Source organism: Vitis vinifera, chromosome 10 (genome assembly GCF_030704535.1).
Source record: "Vitis vinifera cultivar Pinot Noir 40024 chromosome 10, ASM3070453v1".
Lineage (NCBI taxonomy): Eukaryota > Viridiplantae > Streptophyta > Magnoliopsida > Vitales > Vitaceae > Vitis > Vitis vinifera.
The window spans coordinates 7,484,922-7,508,122 of record NC_081814.1 but is presented as its reverse complement, the minus strand read 5'-3'; the positions used below and the strand labels follow the sequence as shown (position 1 = coordinate 7,508,122).

Here is a 23,201-nt window from a genome sequence, read left to right as displayed (position 1 = left end):
GGAGTAGCTGTAATATTCCTGCCGTCATTGAGGACTAAAAACAATCCGATGATAATTACAAAGGATGCATGAGCTTTTTTGGTATGAATATATAGCTGTATATGGTTCATCATCTTGTCATAGCTTTGCCACCCGTAAGGATTAAGGTTTGTATTTGTAAGATCCTCTGTGTCTGACGGCGATCCCATCCTTGGGTTACCAAACTGGTTAATAGAGAAGAAAGCATAGGGTATACCACATATGCTCATTACCAATCTTCTATTACATTCATAGGCTGAACTTGTTGAACTCCATATTGATAAGTTTACGTGTGGATCATGCAAAATGTACCAAAGTTAAGTAGAAGAATTAAACCATTATCTTAATGACATTTGAAACTTTGTGGTAATCGAACATGGTGTGTTCATCTTTTGCAAGTTATGTTAAGAAAATATGTTCTTGTCATATAAAAGTACTTCGAGGGGAGCTGATAGATAGCTTCTAAATTTTGGGAATTTCAATCCCATTTACAAACTTCGTAGTTATTTAAATAATTCTATGATCATATCTAGTATCAGGAATCAGTAATCAATCTCAATGGCAGGGAAATTAATTTGGGAAACCTCTAAAGAAATCATAGGCTTTCTCACATTAAAACCACATGCTTTAGGCCAGAATGTTAGTGCAGTGCCCTTGATTTATGCTACACTATACGCCCACATACACCAATATTCATCTTATTCATACTGTGGGAAATCAGGTCTCCAGATATTATTTAATGTCACATTCTGGAACAGTTAAGTTCCAAAATAGCATATAGTATTAATTAGTTTATAGATCAATTGACTGAGCCCGCGGAGAAAAGCTTGAACAAGAATCATCCAATAAATTAAGGGGTCTAAGCTCTAGACTTTGAATAAATATAAGGGTTATTTGATTAAAAGGGCCTCTCAAAACCCAATTTTTGAAATTTAACATTTCATCCATTTTTTCCATCATTTGGACAAAAATATCCTTATTATTTTCTTGTAAAAATAACCATTTCTTTTAAAACCTACATATAAATATTTAAAATAGGAAAGGGTATTTATGTTAAAAATAGATTACTTTTCCAGAAAAACATGAAAATGGTTAAATTTCCGATTTTAGGGATTATTTTATCCCTTTTAACCAAATATTTCTAAATATAAATATCCAGCACTACTTGAAGATCTACCAACCATAATGCCAATTTGAAAGATAGCAGTGAATTTCTTTCATTATGATTGAGATGTTATTAAGCATTGGTATCCTAAGACGACGTTTGTTTTTTTAGTTTTTTATTAAAAATAATTTGTTTTTAGATTTTAAGGTATTTGTTTTTCTATTTTTTCACAACTTATTATTTAATTTTTAAAATTTTTTATTGAATATAAAAAACAAAAATGTTTAATTTTTTTTAAATAGAAAAAGTAACATATTAGTTTTTTTTTTTTTTTTACTTTTTAATACTTAATAAAAATAAAATATTAAAAAAACAAATAACGTAATATTTAACACTATTAAGTGCTATTTAATTTTAAATTCTATTTAAAATTAAATAAAAAACCAAACACCACCTAAACAAATCTCAACCCAGTTGAGAGCAGCAAATTCGAATCAAATTGGCTTTAATCCATATGTTTTAGTTGGCCTTCAGCCTTGCTTGATATCATGCCCAAAGGCCAACTCACTAGGCAACACATGGGTTGGATCTGCCTTAAGTACATTAGTTTAGATTGAAATTTTGGCCTACTAGCCCTAGATTTTAATGGGTCTGAGAGATTGAACCAATTAATTTAGGGCTTGATTGTCCAATTCCAAATGAAAGATGCCACTAGATCAACTCAAGCCCAGTTAAGAGCCAAAAATGAAAACCTAGCGAACTGGCCAGCTCTGTTTATTTTCTGGGATCTAATTCACCTCTAGAGATATCTTAATGTCATGTCCTTCAAAGTTGTTAAGTAGCTTTCTTAATATCATGTCCTTCAAATTTGGTAAAGCATGCCTTCATGTAAATCCAACAAAACCTCATCGTAGAAGAACATAACCTCATCTAGCAGTTTTTTGAATGAAAATGAACTCACTTCAAGTTACATACAAATAAAGAGTAAGAACTACTTGTGTGCTGTTTAGCAATCCCAATTTCATGGAGTGCACACATAGATACCATTTTATTCATGGTGATTATATCACAGCTCAGAGAACTGTCTCAAGGTGGAGAAGAAAAAGAGACGTTGATCAAACAAGTGGCAATAATCTTGTAAGCTCCTTCTGTCAAGTGAATTCCATCCCAGTTTGCATAACTTGAAGGATCATTGCATGCTTTGGAGCCAATATGACCACACCTTGCTGAATTATTGAAATTGTATGGTCCACCTCCACCACAACAAGCTCTTAGGGCCCCATTATAAAATCCTGCATCATACATTTCAAATAATTTTTTTATAAAATTAATAACATTTATATATTGTATGAGAGAATGCTTTTGAAAAAAATGTTAAACAAAACTCACCAAATGAACGAGGAGCTTGAAAAAGAGGCATAGCAGCATTGTAGTAGTCAGCATATATGATCTTGGCATGCGGGTACTTTAGTCCAAGTTTATCCAAAGCCAGCTTGAGATGAGTGTTGTGATACTGAGCGAAAGCATTGAATGCCTTTAAACACCCATTATTTTCATCATAATCAGCTTTGTTGGGGCTTCGGAATATAGTCAGGTACACCGCCGAGCACCCAATTGGAAAGTTTCCAGGAACCATAAGCGTCACCGCACCTTCCTCTATCAACATCTAAAATATCACCCACAAGTTAAGAAGTTGTCAGGCCTCACGTTCCTTGAACCTGGTTAATCCAAATTACACGATACAAGCACCGGAAAGTCGAAAGAAATAAAAATGGAAACAGGTGAAATAGCTACAGGGAGAGAACAAACAGTTGGGTACATTAATTCGATATGCTCATCTTACACTGGCAGCCTTAGTAATTGCTTCAACAACCAGAGGCACTAAAGCTTGAACTTGTTTAATGCTTCCACCGACAAAGAATGGGTAGTTGTAATCATTTCCACCGATCTCTCCCACCAGAAATATCGATTTCCGGAAGAAATTATCACAGCCTGTGTGAAGAAGTAAAATGAGGTTAATCGGAAAAGTATGTTCATGTAAAGGAACATCCAAGGTGAAGTACTACATATAGATAGCCTTATATTGTTACCCTTTTTAGTGGTGCAAATGGAGGGTTTTAGCTTCTTAAACCAGCCAAGCTGGACGCTCAATGAATTGTTTGTCCACAAGATCCGACCAAGTTTTTGGTGGTAGAAGAATTCTGGGTCCAATGCAGTAGCTCCAGCAACAGCAAAATTTACTCCATGACGGAAAGACTTGCCCTTGCCAAGTGATAGATAGGGCGGCAGGTATGGAATCCCAAAAGCCTCAGCTACATTCACCACAATTTAATCTTTTCAGGGAGAAATTTTTGTAAATTGTTAGAGGTCAGCCATGCAGCTAGCCTGCATGTCTGTTTTGTATGTGTATATATGAGATTCATAATGTTGGAAGTTGGGAAGCTTGGAAGTTTGATTCAACTACAAGGGGGAAGAGCAAGAAAAAAGACCCATTAAAGGGAAAGTTTGCATTAGTGGTATTGTCAATCAGTGATTCAGTAATAATAAAGTGTATGATTTTAAACAATATCCAACTTATACAATTGAGTGACATTGATTTGGGAATAAGAAGGCCACAAGAGAGGTGGGGATGAGAGGTATACCTATGAAGTCCACTATCAGACGTCCATCAGAGCACCGACCTGTTGCATGTCTAAAGAAGGTTTCTCCGTAAGGTAGCTCTCTGATGACCGGAAAAGCAAGGGCCCCAGAGAGAAGGAAATTTCCGGTGTCGGCTAGAGAGTCACCGAAGCTAAAAATGGACTCATACCGCTTGTCACATGTTGACACAGTACTGAAGCGACATAGAATGAAAAGGAAGGGGATGAGGAAAGAAAATCTCATAGTGAATGGTGTTGAATCAATGGAAGATGTGGAGTTTGGTTTGTGATTAAATATCGGAAGGCCTTGAAGCAGTAGAGCTTTAAAGGAAAGCAACTCCCAACTGATTCAGCAGCCCTTTAGAGCAGAGCGGTTACATATAAATACAAACGGTACCCCTCACATGTGCTTCCTTACTTTCATATTTGTTAAGCCATTAAAGGGTACAAGCACAACCTTGCAAATAAATGGAGTTCCATTTTTGGATTTGCCCCAAATGGCATTATCCAGACAATATTTTTCGCTATTTGTTCCTAAGAATAAGCACTTTTCCAAGCTCTGAAGTAAATAGGAGAATTTTTGTATCCAAAGCATTTTATTTTTGTTCATATAGAAGAGCACCAACACTCTTGTTGGATGAGGTACGACTTTAATGCTATGTTTGGTTGTTAGAAAGTTCCTTACTTTAAGTTTATTTTATTTATTTAACTTTTATGTATAAAGATTAAATAATTTAGAAAGATATGAATTTCTTATTCATTTTAATTATATTTGACTTTATTTATTATTTTTCATATGAAAATCAAATATAAAAAAATTATTTTTTTTGTATTTTTTTTATTTTAATACTTTCCAATAACTAAACATAGTGTAAGAGATCATTCAATTTCATCATCTAAGATAAAAGCTCTAAAGAGAGGTTATTGGGATCCTAAAAAGAAAGAAGCAATCCTATTAATGAGGAAAGTGGAGCCCCTAAAAGGCTGATGACGAGTTCAACAAGTGGGAGGATAAAAATATCAAAACTTTTCATAAAATGACAACACACGAACGGAACCTTATAAGCAAGCAAAATAGGATAAGGCACTTACAAGAATCTAAATTAAAGGAGAAGGTGACAAATGCTTTTAAAGATCCTTTATAAGAAACAAGGGATGAAGAGTTAGTATCAATGAGATGTGTATCAAGTCTATTCAAAGCAAGGAGACAAGGTGCTTGGGGAGATCCTTTTCTAAGGATCATGGGTCTTCAAGGTTTTGAAATTAAAGCTTGGGTGAGGATAAGGCCCTTAGCCTACATGACTTCTCTATGGCTTCCCCCATACTTTTCGAAAATGTTACCTTCATTAAGAGGATTTAGCTTATCTATTAGGATGCAAAGTGGGGGAGCTCTTTCTTATTAATTTAGGTCTTCTGGTAGGTATTTCTCTTTAGTTATGAGAAGTTTGGAAGGAAATTAAAGAAAATTTCATTAAAAGGCTTGCTATCAATTAAAGGGTGAAAGACTAATGTTAATTAATGGTAATTTGGGAGTATAACGTATGTCCTTGTTCACCATTCCAAGAAACATGTACTTGAGAAGCGGAAAAATTCAGAGAGATTCTTTGTAAGGAGGAACACTTGTGAGAGAAGACCTTGTTGTATTAACATAAACTTATTTCCATCCCTATCCCAATAAAAATTTTAAACTAGGTGACATGGGAATGGGAAATTATTACACCTGGCTCACCCCATCCCTCTTTTTTTTTAATATGAAAATTTTCAAAAATATTTAAATAAATTAAAAATAAATATATTTTATAAATAAATAAATATTATAATTTATATAACTTATTTTTTTGAAAAGTAGCTTTTTTTGTGTTAAAAATGGGAAAATGAAAATATTTTTAATGTAATTATATACATAATCAAAGAAGGACAAAACAATACTCAAATTCTCCCCAAAAAAAAATTAAAAAAAAAAATCTCAAACTCATCCTTATCGCATTTATTTATTCCCACACCTATCTAATTAGGGGTGGGAAGGTCACTAAAAATTTTCATCATAATGTCATCCTTAATCATGTCCTTTATTGTGCTAAAATGAAATAAGAATATTAATGCATGTTACTCTTGGAAAAATACTATTAAGTTGACATTGGACTTTTGTTGGGAAGAAGCATATGAAGTTGTGGAGAGCCGCCATTACATGCTTATTTTAAACCATTTGGAAGAAAAGCAAAACTTTTTGTCCATAAAGAAGAATCGGATCAAGCCCTTTAAACTCTTTCTTGAGCTCTCATTGGCTTTGTGTTATAAAATTTTTAGACAATATCTTTATATCTATTTTAGATTTATTGATAAGTTAGTCACTTTTAGTTGCAAGAGAGATGTGTTTTATTAATCTTTATATCTGTTGGAGTTGGGTTAATTAGGTGTCCAAGTGGGCTAACTCGATCCGACCCAACAAAATAAAAAATTAGGAGACAATTTCTAACAGTTTTAAAACTACCACTATTAAAATTAAAATAAAAAAATATTAGAAAAAATATGTTTTCTACTCTCTTTATATTTTCTACTCTCTCTTCATGAAAACTTGAAGAATAGAAAGAATACAATTCTTCTTTTTTAAAAATAGAAGTCCTCTCTTTTGATTTTTGATTTTTTTTTCCATAAAAATGAAGATCAAGACACTTGTACTGTGTAAATAAAGTGATTCTCGTATTCATAGTTTCATTCACGTCTTGAGGTGAGAAAAGTAATCAATGAAACAACCAATTGAGATTTTTTGGCATTTTAAAAGATAACCCGAAAACCTTATTTTTTCATCATTATCTAATTGCCTAGGAGTTAGAATTGCTCAAACTCATACCAAGGACGAAACCTTCAACAAACTTGCCCTGCTACTCAAGGGTGAAATTAGTCACATGTTGATAAGGATTCAGGAAAAGGAATACTAGAATATGTTGAAATTCGAAGTAAATTGCCCAACAATAACAACCTATGTTTTCTTGGCTACATACCGCTAGAATATCCAGCAGTACTTAAATCTGCAGAAATGCAAGAGGCATTAAGGGGAGGAAAGGTGTATGGTTCTTCAAGCAACCCATTCGCAATCCATTTATAGGCAGCTTCGGTTAGGTGCAAACCGTCCCAGCTAACATACAAGGAAGGGTCATCACAAGAAGTTGCAGGTAGATTGCCACATTCCACTGATGAATTGTAGTTGTATGGGCCTCCCCCTCCACAGCATGCTGTAAGAGCTCCTCTTTTAAATCCTGAGATTACATAATCACAGTGTGAGACACAGCAGTCTTTCAACCCCAGCACTATCTACTGGTAGCTACATCACACTACCACAACAAATATATCCAGGCCAAAGGCAGTATATTAGAGATCGCATGTAATGACCGGGTATTTTATGCCACGTTAGCAATTTTAGTTTGAAAAGTCTTAATTTATGTGATGGTTGAAAAGTCAAATAGAAAAGCGTTTGGAGAACACGTGTCAATTTCGGATTGGTGAATTTCGTTTTATTGCGTCGGTCAATTAAACGAGTTGAAATTTTATGCCATGTCAGCCTTAGGATAGAAAATTCTTAGGATTTTAGAAATTGGAAATTTACGGGAACGAAAAACGAAAAATGAAAAATAAATAAATTAAGATTAATTAGAATTAATTAAGAAAAATAAATTAATTAATTAAAGTAAATTGATGAATAATAATATTAAGAAAATTAGTTTTTATTTGGTGTTAATAAATAAAATTGTGTGTTAAAATGAAAAAAAAAATGAATTGGAAATTAAATAAAACAATTAGAATAAAGAAAAGAAAAGAAAATAAAAGAAAAGAAATAATAACAATAATAATGGATTGGGCTTAGTTTTTGAGTTGGGCTTGGAGCAAGTGGGCTGGTGGTTTTTTTTAAAAAGCCATGTGAAGTGGGCTGGGCTGTTAGTAAAAAGAAAAAGAAAAAAAAAAAGGAAAAGGGTGAAAATTGGAAAAGTGCAGCACGCGGGAGAGAGAGAGAGAGAAAAGGGCACTGTTCATAAATTAGGGCACTTGCCGGAATTTTGATCGGACGTTTGAACGGCCAAACGATCTCCGTTTCGGCCCAAATTCGGAGGAAGTATTCTATTCGACTAGACGAACAAGCCTGCGGTGGCTGATTTTGTTTTTAACGGCTAAATTTTCAGATCTGAGGTAGGGGACCCTAACCCTAAAACTTAAATTTTTATGTTTTTCCCTTGGAAAAAAATTATAGATATTGTCATTATGAGTTAATTAGGAATTATGGATGTTGTGTGAATTTTTCTAGAATATTTGGAATTTGTTTGGAAATTTTGGAATTTCGGGAAATTGATTTTAATTGATAATTAATTGTTTTGAAAGGTTAAAAAATTATTAGATGGGTTGGAAAATTCCAAAATTTGGGATAAATTTTAAATATAATGATTTGTGAATTTTTAGGCATTGGTTAGAATATTTTCGAAAAGTTTAGGGTAAATAGTTAGTTAATTTTGGATATTAGAAATTATTATAATGGTTGAAAAATTTTGTAAGTGTGGTAAAATCTCAAGATTGTTGATATGCAATTTTTTTTTTTTTTTAATATTTATTTGGGATATTATCGGAAATTGTAATGTGTGAAATTGTTTGATTGGATTATTGGGGAATGTTGAGATTGTTGAATTATTGAGGAACATTGGAATTGTGGCATTCATTGCATCATGGTTATGTGAAAATAAATAAATAAATAAATAAAATCATGAAGATTGTGAAAAGTGTATGAAATGGAAAAAAATGAAATAGAGATGAGAAGTGGAAGCCCGTGTGAGGCGAATTAAGAAGGGAGAGAGATCCCTAGGGTGAAAGACCCAAAAGTTTACCCCGGGAAGACTCCGAATGGGGAGTGTATTTGGGTGCGGACGCGTATCCTTCGGTGAAAGCCCGAGAACAATAGTGCATTGTATGACTGTGTGTCACACGTTCATGTGCATTCATGTAATTGTTGAATATTGTGAAATTGGGTATAAAATTATATATATTAAACTATGTGGTTTGATTGACACTGTTGAATTGTTCCTGTGGTGTTGAAGTGTTCTTTTCGTATTCTTTGAACTTAGTAATCCCTTTAACCCCTTGGGTGTTAGGCACCCTACTGAGCAATGTGGAAATGCTCACCCCTTCCTTGTTACACCTTTTTAGATGCAGATATCTCTCCTGAGGATCCACAGGTGGGACAGGGAGGACTTCAGGATGCTCCTGGAGAGGCCTAGTGGAGCGTGACATTTATTTGTTATTGTGTTCCTTTTTGGATTTTGGGGATTTGTTTTAGCAATTATGACTCATGGATTTGCTATGAAGCTTTATTTGATTAAGTTGTTAATTGAGAACTTTTATTTTGGACTATAATGAATATTTATTTAATCTTGTTGTTTTGAGTAGTTTTGGGATATTGTAAATTATGAGAATTCTAGTGAGATGTATAAAAAAAAAAAAAATCCAGAGTGTTTTGGTTGACTGCCAACATGGAATAGGAGGAACCCTTAGGGTCAAACCTTTGACCTGGGATCACGGGTCAAATTTTGGGTCGCCCGGAATTTGGGTCGTGACAGCGTGGTATCAGAGCCAAGGTTGCAATAATACCTTGGGATCAATGTTTGTGGGTGTTTATGCGTGTTGTAATGTTATGATTTTTGTATGTGTTAATCAACAAGTTGATGATTAATTGAATTATGTATTGAGAGTGTATGAAAGTGAAAGTTTTGATAATTGTTGAAGTTGCTAAGTGTGTATATGTGAAATTTATTTTTGCTCACCTTAGTAATGTGATTGAATTAGGGTTTGTTAAACTTGAAATGGCGGGAAGGACCAGAGGAGGAAGATCAGAGAGGAATGAGGAGTTGGAGACAGTTAGAGAAGAACTCCGAGAAGTAAGAAGAGAGTTGAGAGAAACTGTTGAATTGATGAGAGGCCAGGGTTCCAGGAGAGCAGGAGGTACCCAGGGCCATGAGGATTCAGGCCACTCACATAGGAGGAGCCGCACTGAGAGGCCAGTAATGAGCCAAATGGAAGCAATGAAGAGGTTCATGGTGGTGCAGCCTCCATCTTTTAATGGAGAGCCCAGTGCTGAAGCAGCTGAGCATTGGTTGAGGAGGATGAGAAGAATTCTGGTGGGACTGGACATACCTGAGGAAAGAAGGGTAGGTCTGGCAACATATATGCTTGTGGACAAAGCTGATTTCTGGTGGGAATCAATGAAAAGGGTGTATGACACTGAGGTTATGACCTGGGAGGAATTTGAGAGAATCTTCCTAGGCAAGTATTTTGGGGAAGTGGCTAAGCATGCCAAGAGGATGGAGTTTGAGCACCTCATCCAAGGAACCATGTCAGTGCTGGAGTATGAGTCACGTTTCTCAGAGTTGTCTCGTTTTGCTTTGGGGATGATCAGTGAGGAAGGAGAAAAAGCTAGGAGGTTCCAGCAGGGGTTGAGACCTGCTATTAGGAACAGATTAGTCCCACTGGCAATAAGGGATTATTCTGAGTTGGTTAAGAGGGCTTTGTTGGTGGAGCAGGACATTGACGAAACCAACCAAATTCGAGAGCAAAAGGGGGACAGAAAAGGGAAACAAAGAATGGGGGAAAGTTCTCAGGGGCCACAGCAGAGGCAGAGGACTCAGCAGTTTGAGAGGCGTCCCTCGTTCTATGCAGGAGGGGGGCAGATTGCTCAGGGGGTGGCTGCTAATAGAGTATGTTATGGTTGTGGATCAGGAGACCATTTATGGAGGGCTTGCCCATTGCGAGGCACACAGCAGGCACGACCTCAGTCTCAGGGAAGTTCTCAGCAACAGTCAGTAGTGTCTTTCTAGCCTCCTCAACTTTAGTTGCCTTACTATCAGATGCCACAATTGCCCCCAGCAGCGCAGGGAACCAGGGCAACTACCACGAGTCAGACCCGCTCTTCTCAGGGGTCGAATGCTAGAGGTAGGGGAAGGCCCGCAGCAGGAAGAGTTTTTGCCTTGACCCCAACAGAGCCAGATGAGGATGCCCTTTTGGTGGAAGGTATGATTTTGGTATATAGTACTTGGGTGCGTGTTTTGTTTGATACTGGTGCAACTCATTCTTTCATTTCTGCATCTTGTGTTAATGCATTGGGGTTGAAATCGGAAAGGGTAGAGAATTTGTTACTTATTGAGTCTCCTATGGGTACGAACTCTAGAGTTGATAGAATATGCAAGGGGTGTGTTATTACCTTGGCAGATAGAGCACTAAATGTGGATTTGAGGATTTTGGATATGACTGGGTATGATGTTATTTTGGGAATGGATTGGTTGGCAGTGTATAGAGCGGTTATTAATTGTCATCGCCGCAGGATAATATTTTGTTTGCCAGAGGGATTTGAGGTTTGTTTTGTTGGAGGGAAATGTGTTAGTTTGCCTTTTTCGCAGTCCGATCCGTGCTATCAGTATGTGTTGAGGAAGGGATCAATAAATTTCCTAGCTTGCCTTCGTGGTAAGAAGAAAGCCCAGAAGGACATTACAGAAATTCCAGTGGTGAGGAAGTTTCAGGATGTATTCCCAGATGAGTTACCAGGTTTACCACCGCATAGAGAGTTTGATTTCTCTATTGAAGTATACCCAGGAACTGATCCTATTTCAGTATCCCCTTATAGGATGGCCCCTCTTGAGTTGAAAGAATTGAAAACTCAGTTAGATGAATTGTTGGGTAGGGGTTTTATTCGTCCAAGTACATCGCCATGGGGAGCCCCAGTGTTGTTTGTGAAGAAGAAGGATGGTACACTAAGATTATGTATTGACTATAGGAAGTTGAATAGAGTTACTGTGAAGAACAAGTATCCTCTTCCAAGGATAGATGACTTGTTTGATCAGTTGAAGGGTGCGAAGTATTTTAGTAACATTGACTTGAGAACTGGGTATCATCAATTGAGGGTTAGGGAAGAAGATGTTTCTAAAACTGCTTTTAGAACAAGATATGGGCATTATGAGTTCTTAGTCATGCCTTTTGGGTTAACTAATGCCCCTGCTGCTTTCATGGATTTAATGAACAGGGTATTTCGTGCTTACTTGGATCGGTTTGTGATTGTCTTTGTGGATGACATTTTGATCTACTCCAGGAGTTTGGAGGAGCATAAGCAGCATTTGGTGACCACCCTTGGAACTTTGAGAAGGCATCAGTTGTATGGGAAGTTAGACAAAAGTGAGTTTTGGCTTACTGAAGTGAACTTCTTAGGCCATGTGGTTTCTGAGGCAGGAATAGCAGTAGACCATTCAAAGGTGGAAGCTGTACAGGAGTGGCAAAGGCCTACCAATGTATTTGAGGTTAGAAGTTTCTTGGGGTTGGCTGGATATTATAGGAGGTTTGTGGAAGACTTCTCTAGAATTGCAGCACCAATGACTCGGTTGACTAGAAAAGGGGTGAAGTTTGATTGGAATGAGGAGTGTGAGAATGCTTTCCAGGAGTTGAAGCGGAAATTGACCACTGCTCCAGTGTTAACTGCTCCTATTAGTGGAGAGTTGTTTATGATTTATTGTGATGCTTCTACAGTGGGGCTAGGGTGTGTGCTAATGCAGCAAGGCAAGGTGGTAGCTTATGCCTCAAGACAATTAAAGCAGCATGAACGGAATTATCCAGCACATGATTTGGAGCTTGCAGCAGTGGTGTTTGCCCTAAAGACTTGGAGACACTATTTGTATGGAGAGAAGTTTGAGGTGTACTCTGATCACAAGAGTTTGAAATACATTTTCACTCAAAAGGATTTGAACTCTAGGCAGAGGAGATGGATGGAGACATTGGAAGATTATGATTTTGCCCTTCATTACCATCCTGGGAAGGCGAATGTTGTAGCAGATGCCTTGAGTAGAAAGAGTTATGGCCAGTTGTCTAACTTGGGGTTGAGAGAGTTTGAGATGCATGCAGTTATTGAGGACTTTGAGCTATGTCTTAGTCAGGAAGGACGTGGTCCATGCTTGTACAGCATATCAGCTAGACCAATGGTTATCCAAAGAATAGTGGAGGCCCAAGTTCATGATGAGTTTTTAGAAAAGGTTAAAGCCCAGTTGGTAGCAGGTGAAATAGATGAAAATTGGTCTATGTATGAAGATGGGAGTGTGAGGTTCAAAGGGAGATTGTGTGTGCCAAAAGATGTGGAGTTGAGAAATGAACTTCTAGCAGATGCTCATAGGGCGAAGTATACCATCCACCCTGGGAATACCAAGATGTATCAGGACTTAAAGAGACAGTTTTGGTGGAGTGGGATGAAGAGAGATATTGCTCAGTTTGTAGCTAACTGTCAGATTTGTCAGCAAGTGAAGGCTGAACACCAGAGGCCTGCAGGGTTGTTGCAACCTTTACCTATACCTGAGTGGAAGTGGGATAATATTACTATGGACTTTGTGATAGGGTTGCCAAGAACTAGAAGCAAGAAAAATGGAGTTTGGGTGATTGTGGACCGTCTTACTAAGTCAACTCATTTTCTAGCCATGAAAACTACTGATTCCATGAACTCTTTGGCTAAGTTGTACATACAGGAGATTGTGAGATTGCATGGGATACCTGTATCTATAGTGTCTGACAGGGACCCTAAGTTTACTTCTCAGTTTTGGCAGAGTTTACAAAGGGCTTTGGGCACCCAACTGAATTTTAGCACCGCTTTTCACCCTCAGACAGATGGTCAATCAGAGAGAGTGATCCAGATCTTAGAAGACATGTTAAGGGCTTGTGTTTTGGATTTTGGAGGAAATTGGGCAGATTACTTACCTTTGGCAGAGTTTGCTTATAACAACAGTTACCAATCTAGTATTGGCATGGCACCTTATGAAGCACTCTATGGGAGACCTTGTAGATCGCCCTTGTGTTGGATAGAGATGGGTGAGAGTCGTTTATTGGGACCTGAGATTGTCCAAGAGACTACAGAGAAGATACAACTCATCAAGGAAAAACTTAAGACTGCCCAAGATAGACAGAAAAGTTATGCAGATAAAAGGAGAAGGCCCTTGGAGTTTGAGGAAGGGGATTGGGTGTTTGTAAAAGTGTCCCCTCGAAGAGGCATATTTCGATTTGGGAAGAAGGGGAAGTTAGCCCCTAGGTTTGTGGGACCATTTCAGATTGATAAGAGAGTTGGCCCAGTGGCATACAAGTTAATTTTGCCTCAACAGTTGTCCCTTGTGCATGATGTTTTCCATGTGTCGATGCTAAGGAAGTGTACTCCAGATCCAACTTGGGTAGTGGACATGCAAAATGTTCAGATTAGTGAAGATACATCTTATGTGGAGGAACCTTTACGAATTCTGGAAGTTGGAGAGCATAGGTTCAAGAACAAGGTGATTCCTGCAGTCAAAGTGTGGTGGCAACACCATGGGATAGAAGAAGCCACTTGGGAACCTGAGGAAGAAATGAGACGACACTATCCGCAACTCTTCTACGAATTTTAAGGTAAGCTAGTTTAAATTTCCGGACGAAATTTCTTTTAGGGGGGTAGGATGTAATGACCGGGTATTTTATGTCACGTTAGCAATTTTAGTTTGAAAAGTCTTAATTTATGTGATGGTTGAAAAGTCAAAAAGAAAAGCGTTTGGAGAACACGTGTCAATTTCGGATTGGTGAATTTCGTTTTATTGCGTCGGTCAATTAAACGAGTTGAAATTTTATGCCATGTCAGCCTTAGGATAGAAAATTCTTAGGATTTTAGAAATTGGAAATTTACGGGAACGAAAAACGAAAACGAAAAATGAAAAATAAATAAATAAAGATTAATTAGAATTAATTAAGAAAAATAAATTAATTAATTAAAGTAAATTGATGAATAATAATATTAAGAAAATTAGTTTTTATTTGGTGTTAATAAATAAAATTGTGTGTTAAAATGAAAAAAAAAATGAATTGGAAATTAAATAAAACAATTAGAATAAAGAAAAGAAAAGAAAATAAAAGAAAAGAAATAATAACAATAATAATGGATTGGGCTTAGTTTTTGAGTTGGGCTTGGAGCAAGTGGGCTGGTGGTTTTTTTTAAAAAGCCATGTGAAGTGGCTGGGCTGTTAGTAAAAAGAAAAAGAAAAAAAAAAAGGAAAAGGGTGAAAATTGGAAAAGTGCAGCACGCGGGAGAGAGAGAAAAGGGCACTGTTCATAAATTAGGGCACTTGCCGGAATTTTGATCGGACGTTTGAACGGCCAAACGATCTCCGTTTCGGCCCAAATTCGGAGGAAGTATTCTATTCGACTAGACGAACAAGCCTGCGGTGGCTGATTTTGTTTTTAACGGCTAAATTTTCAGATCTGAGGTAGGGGACCCTAACCCTAAAACTTAAATTTTTATGTTTTTCCCTTGGAAAAAAATTATAGATATTGTCATTATGAGTTAATTAGGAATTATGGATGTTGTGTGAATTTTTCTAGAATATTTGGAATTTGTTTGGAAATTTTGGAATTTCGGGAAATTGATTTTAATTGATAATTAATTGTTTTGAAAGGTTAAAAAATTATTAGATGGGTTGGAAAATTCCAAAATTTGGGATAAATTTTAAATATAATGATTTGTGAATTTTTAGGCATTGGTTAGAATATTTTCGAAAAGTTTAGGGTAAATAGTTAGTTAATTTTGGATATTAGAAATTATTATAATGGTTGAAAAATTTTGTAAGTGTGGTAAAATCTCAAGATTGTTGATATGCAATTTTTTTTTTTTTAATATTTATTTGGGATATTATCGGAAATTGTAATGTGTGAAATTGTTTGATTGGATTATTGGGGAATGTTGAGATTGTTGAATTATTGAGGAACATTGGAATTGTGGCATTCATTGCATCATGGTTATGTGAAAATAAATAAATAAATAAATAAAATCATGAAGATTGTGAAAAGTGTATGAAATGGAAAAAAATGAAATAAAGATGAGAAGTGGAAGCCCGTGTGAGGCGAATTAAGAAGGGAGAGAGATCCCTAGGGTGAAAGACCCAAAAGTTTACCCCGGGAAGACTCCGAATGGGGAGTGTATTTGGGTGCGGACGCGTATCCTTCGGTGAAAGCCCGAGAACAATAGTGCATTGTATGACTGTGTGTCACACGTTCATGTGCATTCATGTAATTGTTGAATATTGTGAAATTGGGTATAAAATTATATATATTAAACTATGTGGTTTGATTGACACTGTTGAATTGTTCCTGTGGTGTTGAAGTGTTCTTTTCGTATTCTTTGAACTTAGTAATCCCTTTAACCCCTTGGGTGTTAGGCACCCTACTGAGCAATGTGGAAATGCTCACCCCTTCCTTGTTACACCTTTTTAGATGCAGATATCTCTCCTGAGAATCCACAGGTGGGACAGGGAGGACTTCAGGATGCTCCTGGAGAGGCCTAGTGGAGCGTGACATTTATTTGTTATTGTGTTCCTTTTTGGATTTTGGGGATTTTTTTTAGCAATTATGACTCATGGATTTGCTATGAAGCTTTATTTGATTAAGTTGTTAATTGAGAACTTTTATTTTGGACTATAATGAATATTTATTTAATCTTGTTGTTTTGAGTAGTTTTGGGATATTGTAAATTATGAGAATTCTAGTGAGATGTATAAAAAAAAAAAATCCAGAGTGTTTTGGTTGACTGCCAACATGGAATAGGAGGAACCCTTAGGGTCAAACCTTTGACCTGGGATCACGGGTCAAATTTTGGGTCGCCCGGAATTTGGGTCGTGACATCACAAGTACCAAATTTGTTCGGAGAACGATAGATACGCATTGCAGCATTGTAATAATCTGCATAGATAATGTTGGTATGAGGATAAAGCTCACGAATCCGATTCAATTCTGTCTTAAGCTGTTCATTGTGGTACTCAGCAAACTCGTTTAGCCAATTTAAACAGCCGGTTACAGGGTCATAGTCTTCAATATTTGGAGTCTTGAATAGTGTTAGGTAGGATGCTGAGCATCCAGTCGGTAGCTTTCCAGGGACCATGAGTGTCACTGCCCCGAGCTCAATCAACTCCTGCATTGCAATGGCATGAATTTCTTCCAGTAACAGGTCAGCAAAAGAAACAAGCATAATGCAACCAATCATCTTACAGTGATGGCAGAAGCAATGGCATGAATAACTGGAGGCACATATGTCCGAATCTCTTCTAAGCTTCTTCCTTGGAAGAATGGATAACCGTAGTCATTACCTCCAATCTCTCCCATAAGAAACAGAGAGCTGTTAAAGAGCTCATTGCAATCTGTGATTCACCATTGGATTGACAAAGAAGCTATCATCAGCAGGAACCACATAAATTTATGATTTTTGTGTTTCGGTGTTCAGGGTTTTGTCATTAATTAAAAACATAAATTTTTTTTTTCTTTCAACAACAAAATGGTATGGAACCCTTTGTACTCGCTCTAATCCCTCCAACAAACCACCATCACCACCTAAAAATATCTCCCATCTAACCTTCAAATATGATTGTCCCCAAGAAAAAAATCAAAAGGAAAAAAAAAAATTAAAGATAGATGATTATGATTAGGAAAGCATATATCCATCAACATTATTCGATGGCCCACAACATAGAGTTGAAAAAGGGAGAATTGTGTTTTGGGTCCGGCTAGGCCCAAAAATTAATAAAAGATCCTCCAAACACCTATAATTGATTGTAAGGATATAAGGTTGGAATAGACAAAAATACCCCTTTTTACTTACACCTATCATTTTGTCTTTATACCACCACTCTTTACATGCCTCATTCATAAAATTCTCCTTTATTTAAGCATTTTTTTATTTTTTATTATTTTTTAAACTCCTTTAAAAATAATTGAAAAATCAACATTATTTTCTATTTTTAAATTATAAATAAATAAAAATTATATTAATGATTCAAAAATTATTTTGGAACATACTTTTAAAAAAAATATTAATTTAAATGAATAAAAATTATTTTTTACATTTTACAAGTAAATAATTTAATTATTAAAACACTATTTAAAATAAATATATTTACTATTTTTTTTATTTTATACTAAAAAGTATTTTAAAGTTTATTTTTTTATTATTATAAAATGAAAAGTTTAAAGTTTTTTTTTTTTAATTTTTTTATTTCCATAGTTTAATAATTTTTTGAACATAGACTTTTGTAATAAGTTATATGAATGTTCCAAATTTGTTTATTAAGGAATTTTTTTAATGATTTGAATTAATTGAAAATTTATTGAAATGAGAAAAAAGAAAAAGAGAGAAAGAGGATAGATGAAGAGTTTTTATTTTAAATATCCAACTAAAATGTTTTCGTATTTAGAAATGGATTATATCAATACATAGTATAGTAGAGATTGATTTTTTTCTTATACAAAAGGGTTAAATGATATGTTTACTCATTTTAAATAAAAACAAGTAGTTGAAAATTATATAGATTATGTTTGAGTTTGGTTTTAAAATATTTTTTCTAGTTTTTATTATTTTTTTATTTTTAAAAATTATTTTAATTTTCTATATTGTCTCTTTTTGAAAATACATTTAATTAAAAAAATGAAAAATATTTTTAAAAATGAAAATTGAAGACCTTGTTTAATACTAAGATAATAAAAAGAATTAAATTTCATTTATTAATTATTCTTTTTTATTTTTAAAATATAATATGTTCACAATTAAATAAAGGAATTGGTCAATTGTATATTTTTTCCACAAAAATGTAATATGTTCATAAAAAAATTGGATTGAAGTTTTTCATCATTTTTTTAATCAAACTACTAGAATCATGTTTAATACAAATATAGGCATATATGCACTACGGGAATATGAAATTTGTGTCACTATACAAGAGTATTTACTAACTGTATAAGAGAAATATACTAAGTGTACAAACAGTGTATAAGATTACCATTTATAAAAGATTTCAATCTATTTTGAACCACTCCTTTATTTTCTTTGTCACCCACAAATTGCATACTCATGTCATACACTTTATTTAACTCCCATATGAAAATTCCGATACTTTCCCCAATAATGATGTTTAGGAAAAAAAAAAACTAACCCTAATTCATCCATCCTTTTATTAGTTAAACTATTAGAAATATGGTTAACACACCTACATGGACATATTACTTAGGATAGATATATTGTATAATGGTATTACACTAATTGTACAAGGGAAATGTACTAAGTATACAAGGAAAATGTACTAAGTGTACAAGGGTGTACAAGACTACCATCTATAAAAAAATTTAATCGATTTTGAATCACTTTTTCATTTTCCTTGTCACCCATAGATTGCATACCTACGTCATGCAATTTATTTAACTTTCACATGAAAATTTCGATACTTTTCTTAGTAATAATGTTTGGGGAAAAAAAATTTAATCGTAATTCATCCACCATTTTGTTAGCCAAACCATTAGAAATAAGATTAATATATCTACGTGGACACACAACTTAAGAGGGATATATTGCACCATTGTACAATGATGTTACACTAACTGTACAAGGGAAATGTATTAAGTGTACAAGGGTGTACAAGGCTACCATTTGTGAAAGATTTTAGTTGATTTTGAATCATTTCTTTATTTTTTTTGGTACCCATAAATTGTTTATGAAATTTGCACTATTATATAAGGGTGTTACACTAACTATAAAAGAGTATTCCACTCACTGTGTAAGGCAATGTACTAACTGTATGGGGTAAATGTACTAATTATACAAGGGTGTATAAGGTTATCTTTTATGCAAGATTTTAATCAATTCTGAACTTTTTTTTTTCTTGTCACCTAAGGATTGAACACTTTTCCCCCACACATTCATTCACCTAAAAATTGTTTTAATTTGAAATTTTAAATTTCATCATCCAAAATTTGTAATTGCATATTTCATTTAAGTAGTTTTAACAATATTTTTTCTTACAACATTTACATCCTATATAAAGGAAAATTAACCATAATATTTAGGTATTACCTTTTTTTTTTTTTTTTTGTGAAATCAAAATAATATAAATGGATAACACATTAATGTCATTGTTTCAAATAAATTAAGACAATATAAACAACATATAATAACTGTTGAGGAAAAATTATGAATATTTTTTTTTACCAAACTATGTCATTTAGATCTTCTCTACCAAAATTAAAACATAGGAAATAAAATTAAAATTAATCGCATTTAAAGTGTTTATTACAAGTAAACCGAATGAAATATATATTTTTACTATTTTACCTTTATAAACATAATGTTAGCAGATATTAAAAAAATCGTATTTAAATAGAATTAAAAAGGATAAAAAATTATCTTTGTAACATTTGTAATTTTTTTTTATATAAAAAATCATTAATTTAAATTATCAAGTTAATTTAAAATAATTTTTTTGTTGTAATTATAGTTTTAAAGATTCTACGATTTTTATATTATTACTTTTAATTTATTTTCTTTGATTTTTTATTTTAAATTTCATCTAAACTTGTTTTTTTTTACATTTATATGTTTTCTATTATATCCTTATTTAAAGTGATTTTCATCTAATTTGTATTCCATTATATTCTCTTTTCAATTTTAATGTGTTGTTATACCTCTTTACATAACAAAAGATTTTATTATTTTTCATCTACAAAACTTTATACAAAAGATATCATGTACGAGGAAAAAAGATAAAAAAAGAGAAAATTATGATATAATTTACATACACATCTCTTAATATGATACATTTGCTTGACTTAATGACATCATACTTTAATAATTTAAATCATGTCAAGTCCACATCTATTTTAGATTTAAAAAGGCATTTGAATATTTTTCAAATTATTAAGTTATAATACATTATTCAATTAAAAATTAATTATCACCATTAGTTAAAAGATGATCATGTTACAAAATAATATATTAAAACAATATCAATGTATTGTCCAAAAAATAGAGAAAATATTCAAATAATTGTCTACAACCTTAAAGATATTTATATATATATTGGATAAAAAAGAATAATAATATTTTTTAAGGTGTTTAAAAATTATTTATAAGTTTAAAAAAAATATTTTATGAGGTATTTAAAAAAATTTTACTTTAAAAATATAGTAATAATCCTTTTCAACCATTGATTACCAATATTTAATTTATTAGGCATGGTTTTTGGGAGAAAAATAATTGATGAAAATAGTAACACCTTTCTAGAAAATAATTAATTTACATGTCCCACATGTGAGAGAAAAAGATAAGGTCAATGATGAAAGAGAGAGAAAAAAAAGGAATGAAAGAGAGTGAGAAGTTAGTTGTTTTCTTTTTCTTTTTGACAATAAAGGGCATTTTCGGAAAATTAAATGTTTCATATCCTTCTTTTCAATTTGTAGACTTTCTTTAGGTGTTGGATTTAAATATGAAATTTATGAGGATCTTTTATCAATTTTTGGGCCCAAAACACAATTCTCCCGAGAAAAACCACAGCCACGCTAATGCACGTGTCCAGTCATGATTGTCCATGTCCTCCACCACGTATTTGAAAAGAATTATCATCTTCCAAACCCTTCGTAATAAGAGAAAAATATTTTTCAAAAAAAAAAAGGAGGAAGAAATTCTCTTACTTGAAAATGTGGGGCAAAGAGATAGCAGCTTATCTTTAAACCAACCCAACTGAATTCCCAAAGATATGTTGGTATAAGGAATATGAATATTTCTTGCTTGAAAAAATTCATCATCGAGCGCCGTGGCTCCAACAATTGCGAAATTCACACTCTGGCGAGGATCCGTAGTTTCAAGATATGGGTGTATTAATGGAAGACCAAGAAACCCAGCTGGAAAAAAATAAAACAACACCGTAGTAAAGGCAAATGAGAAGGGAAAGAGCACGCATGAATACAGAGGTACATACCGATGAAATCTATTATAAGACGGCCATCGGAGCATCTTCCGGTGGGACGATGAAAGAAGGTTTCTCCATACGGGGGTTTGGCGAAGTGCGGAAGGTTATGGGCAGGGGAAGCAAGGAGCAGGTTTCCGGTGTCAGTCAGAGAATCTCCAAAGCTGAAGATTGACTCGTAGCAACCAATGACTTGTTGGGTGTGAGCGAATATGAGGACAAGTATGAATCTCCAAACCATGACGACCTACAATTTGAAGCCTTGTCTTCCCACTAGGATTTTGGTGCAGAGACTAGACTCTAGCCTTTTGTGGGTTCCTTTTTTTCTTCCAGTCGGAGTGGCACGTGTTGACAGTCATGTGATTGAAAAAATGCCACTTTTAGTGGACCCAATTCAAAACCCCCTAAAAAAATATTTAATAATATTTATTAGGAATTTCTTTTAAAAGAGAGAGAAATTGATAGAATTTACCCCCTAAACTTATATTTAAATTTTTTAAAAATAAAAAATAATTGTAGTAAAAAATTTATTATTCAAATTCATATAATACATGTTAGGATTTAATCTTAAATAAATTTAATAAAAATAAAATATTTAATATTCTTATTTATCTTTTTTTTTTTTTTTTGTCTTTATCCTAATATGCTTTTCCTTCCTTCCATAAATTATATTTAAAATTTTTAATTTTCATTAGTTTATGTGAAATTCTTTTCTTTTCTTTTTTTGTAACTTTTTGTAATAAATTCAAATTTTTTTAATTTTGTGTTTGATGTTTTATTAAATTTTTTTTTTTCTAATGGAAGTTTTTGATCAATTTTGAAATATTTAAACATTTTAGACTTTCATATTTAATTAAATAATGAGGAAATTAGAATGATAATTATCAAATTATAGATAATTCTTTAACAAAAGCTTCATATTTTTCAACGTATTTATAATTTTTTTTAAAGAAAAAATTAATATGATTAAAAGAATTATTAAAATTTTTAGAAAAATGTAAAAAAAAAAAATTGTTATAAATGTTGTAAAATTATTGAAAATTTTCTAATAAATCTCTTACTATTTTTCTAATTCTCTTGAAAAATTCTTTAAATTTTTTTAAATGAATGGATAAAATTTGTGATTTTTTTTAATATCTAAAACATCGAATAATTTAATTTAGGCATCATCATTTTGAATACGCTTCTTGTATTTTATTTTTAAAAATAGAAACTCTTTTATAAAATACAAGATATCTTAATACAAATATCTTGTGTATTTAAAAACTCTTTTTAAATATCATAAAGTGAAAATCTTTTTATTTTCTTAAATTTTAAAAATAATTAAAAAGTGTTTTAAATAACTTTTTTTTTAAAAGGAAATATATCCAAATATGCAATTAACTAATTTTTTGCCCTCTTTTTTAATTTGCCCCTTATAACCGTTTTTAGCTACGTTATTACTGGTAAATGCTATTCAATCTTATGTGGCTATTTTGCTTTATTTTATTGTTGTTTTTAAAAACAAGCTAATTCAACTTAGTTATACACCGGATTGGGGATGGGGTGTTAGTCCTTTTTTTGGAAAAATCAATTAAAGGACAAGTTGAGAAGTAGATAATGATTAGGTAAAAAGCAAAAATAAGTAAATAAAATAAGAAGTATAAA

At 33.4% G+C, this 23,201-nt stretch overlaps 2 protein-coding genes across 2 annotated transcripts; both read right to left on the bottom strand.

Moving 5' to 3' along the window:
* Window positions 1-2,034: 2,034 nt before the first annotated feature.
* LOC100244631 (GDSL esterase/lipase At5g45910) lies at window positions 2,035-4,101 on the bottom strand. Its single transcript, XM_002267186.5, has 5 exons — window positions 3,766-4,101; window positions 3,214-3,435; window positions 2,967-3,115; window positions 2,513-2,789; window positions 2,035-2,415 (listed from the first exon to the last, which is right to left on the bottom strand). Exons 1-5 carry the CDS (start codon window positions 4,004-4,006, stop codon window positions 2,210-2,212), a joined length of 1,095 nt encoding a protein of 364 aa, XP_002267222.2. The 5' UTR covers window positions 4,007-4,101; the 3' UTR covers window positions 2,035-2,209.
* Window positions 4,102-6,626: 2,525 nt separating this feature from the next.
* On the bottom strand, window positions 6,627-21,922 carry LOC100266953 (GDSL esterase/lipase At1g28580). Its single transcript, XM_002267225.5, has 5 exons — window positions 21,567-21,922; window positions 21,280-21,489; window positions 16,819-16,967; window positions 16,465-16,741; window positions 6,627-7,019 (listed from the first exon to the last, which is right to left on the bottom strand). The coding sequence occupies exons 1-5, from the start codon at window positions 21,793-21,795 to the stop codon at window positions 6,757-6,759; spliced, it is 1,128 nt and encodes a 375-aa protein (XP_002267261.1). The 5' UTR covers window positions 21,796-21,922; the 3' UTR covers window positions 6,627-6,756.
* Between the last annotated feature and the right edge of the window lie 1,279 nt (window positions 21,923-23,201).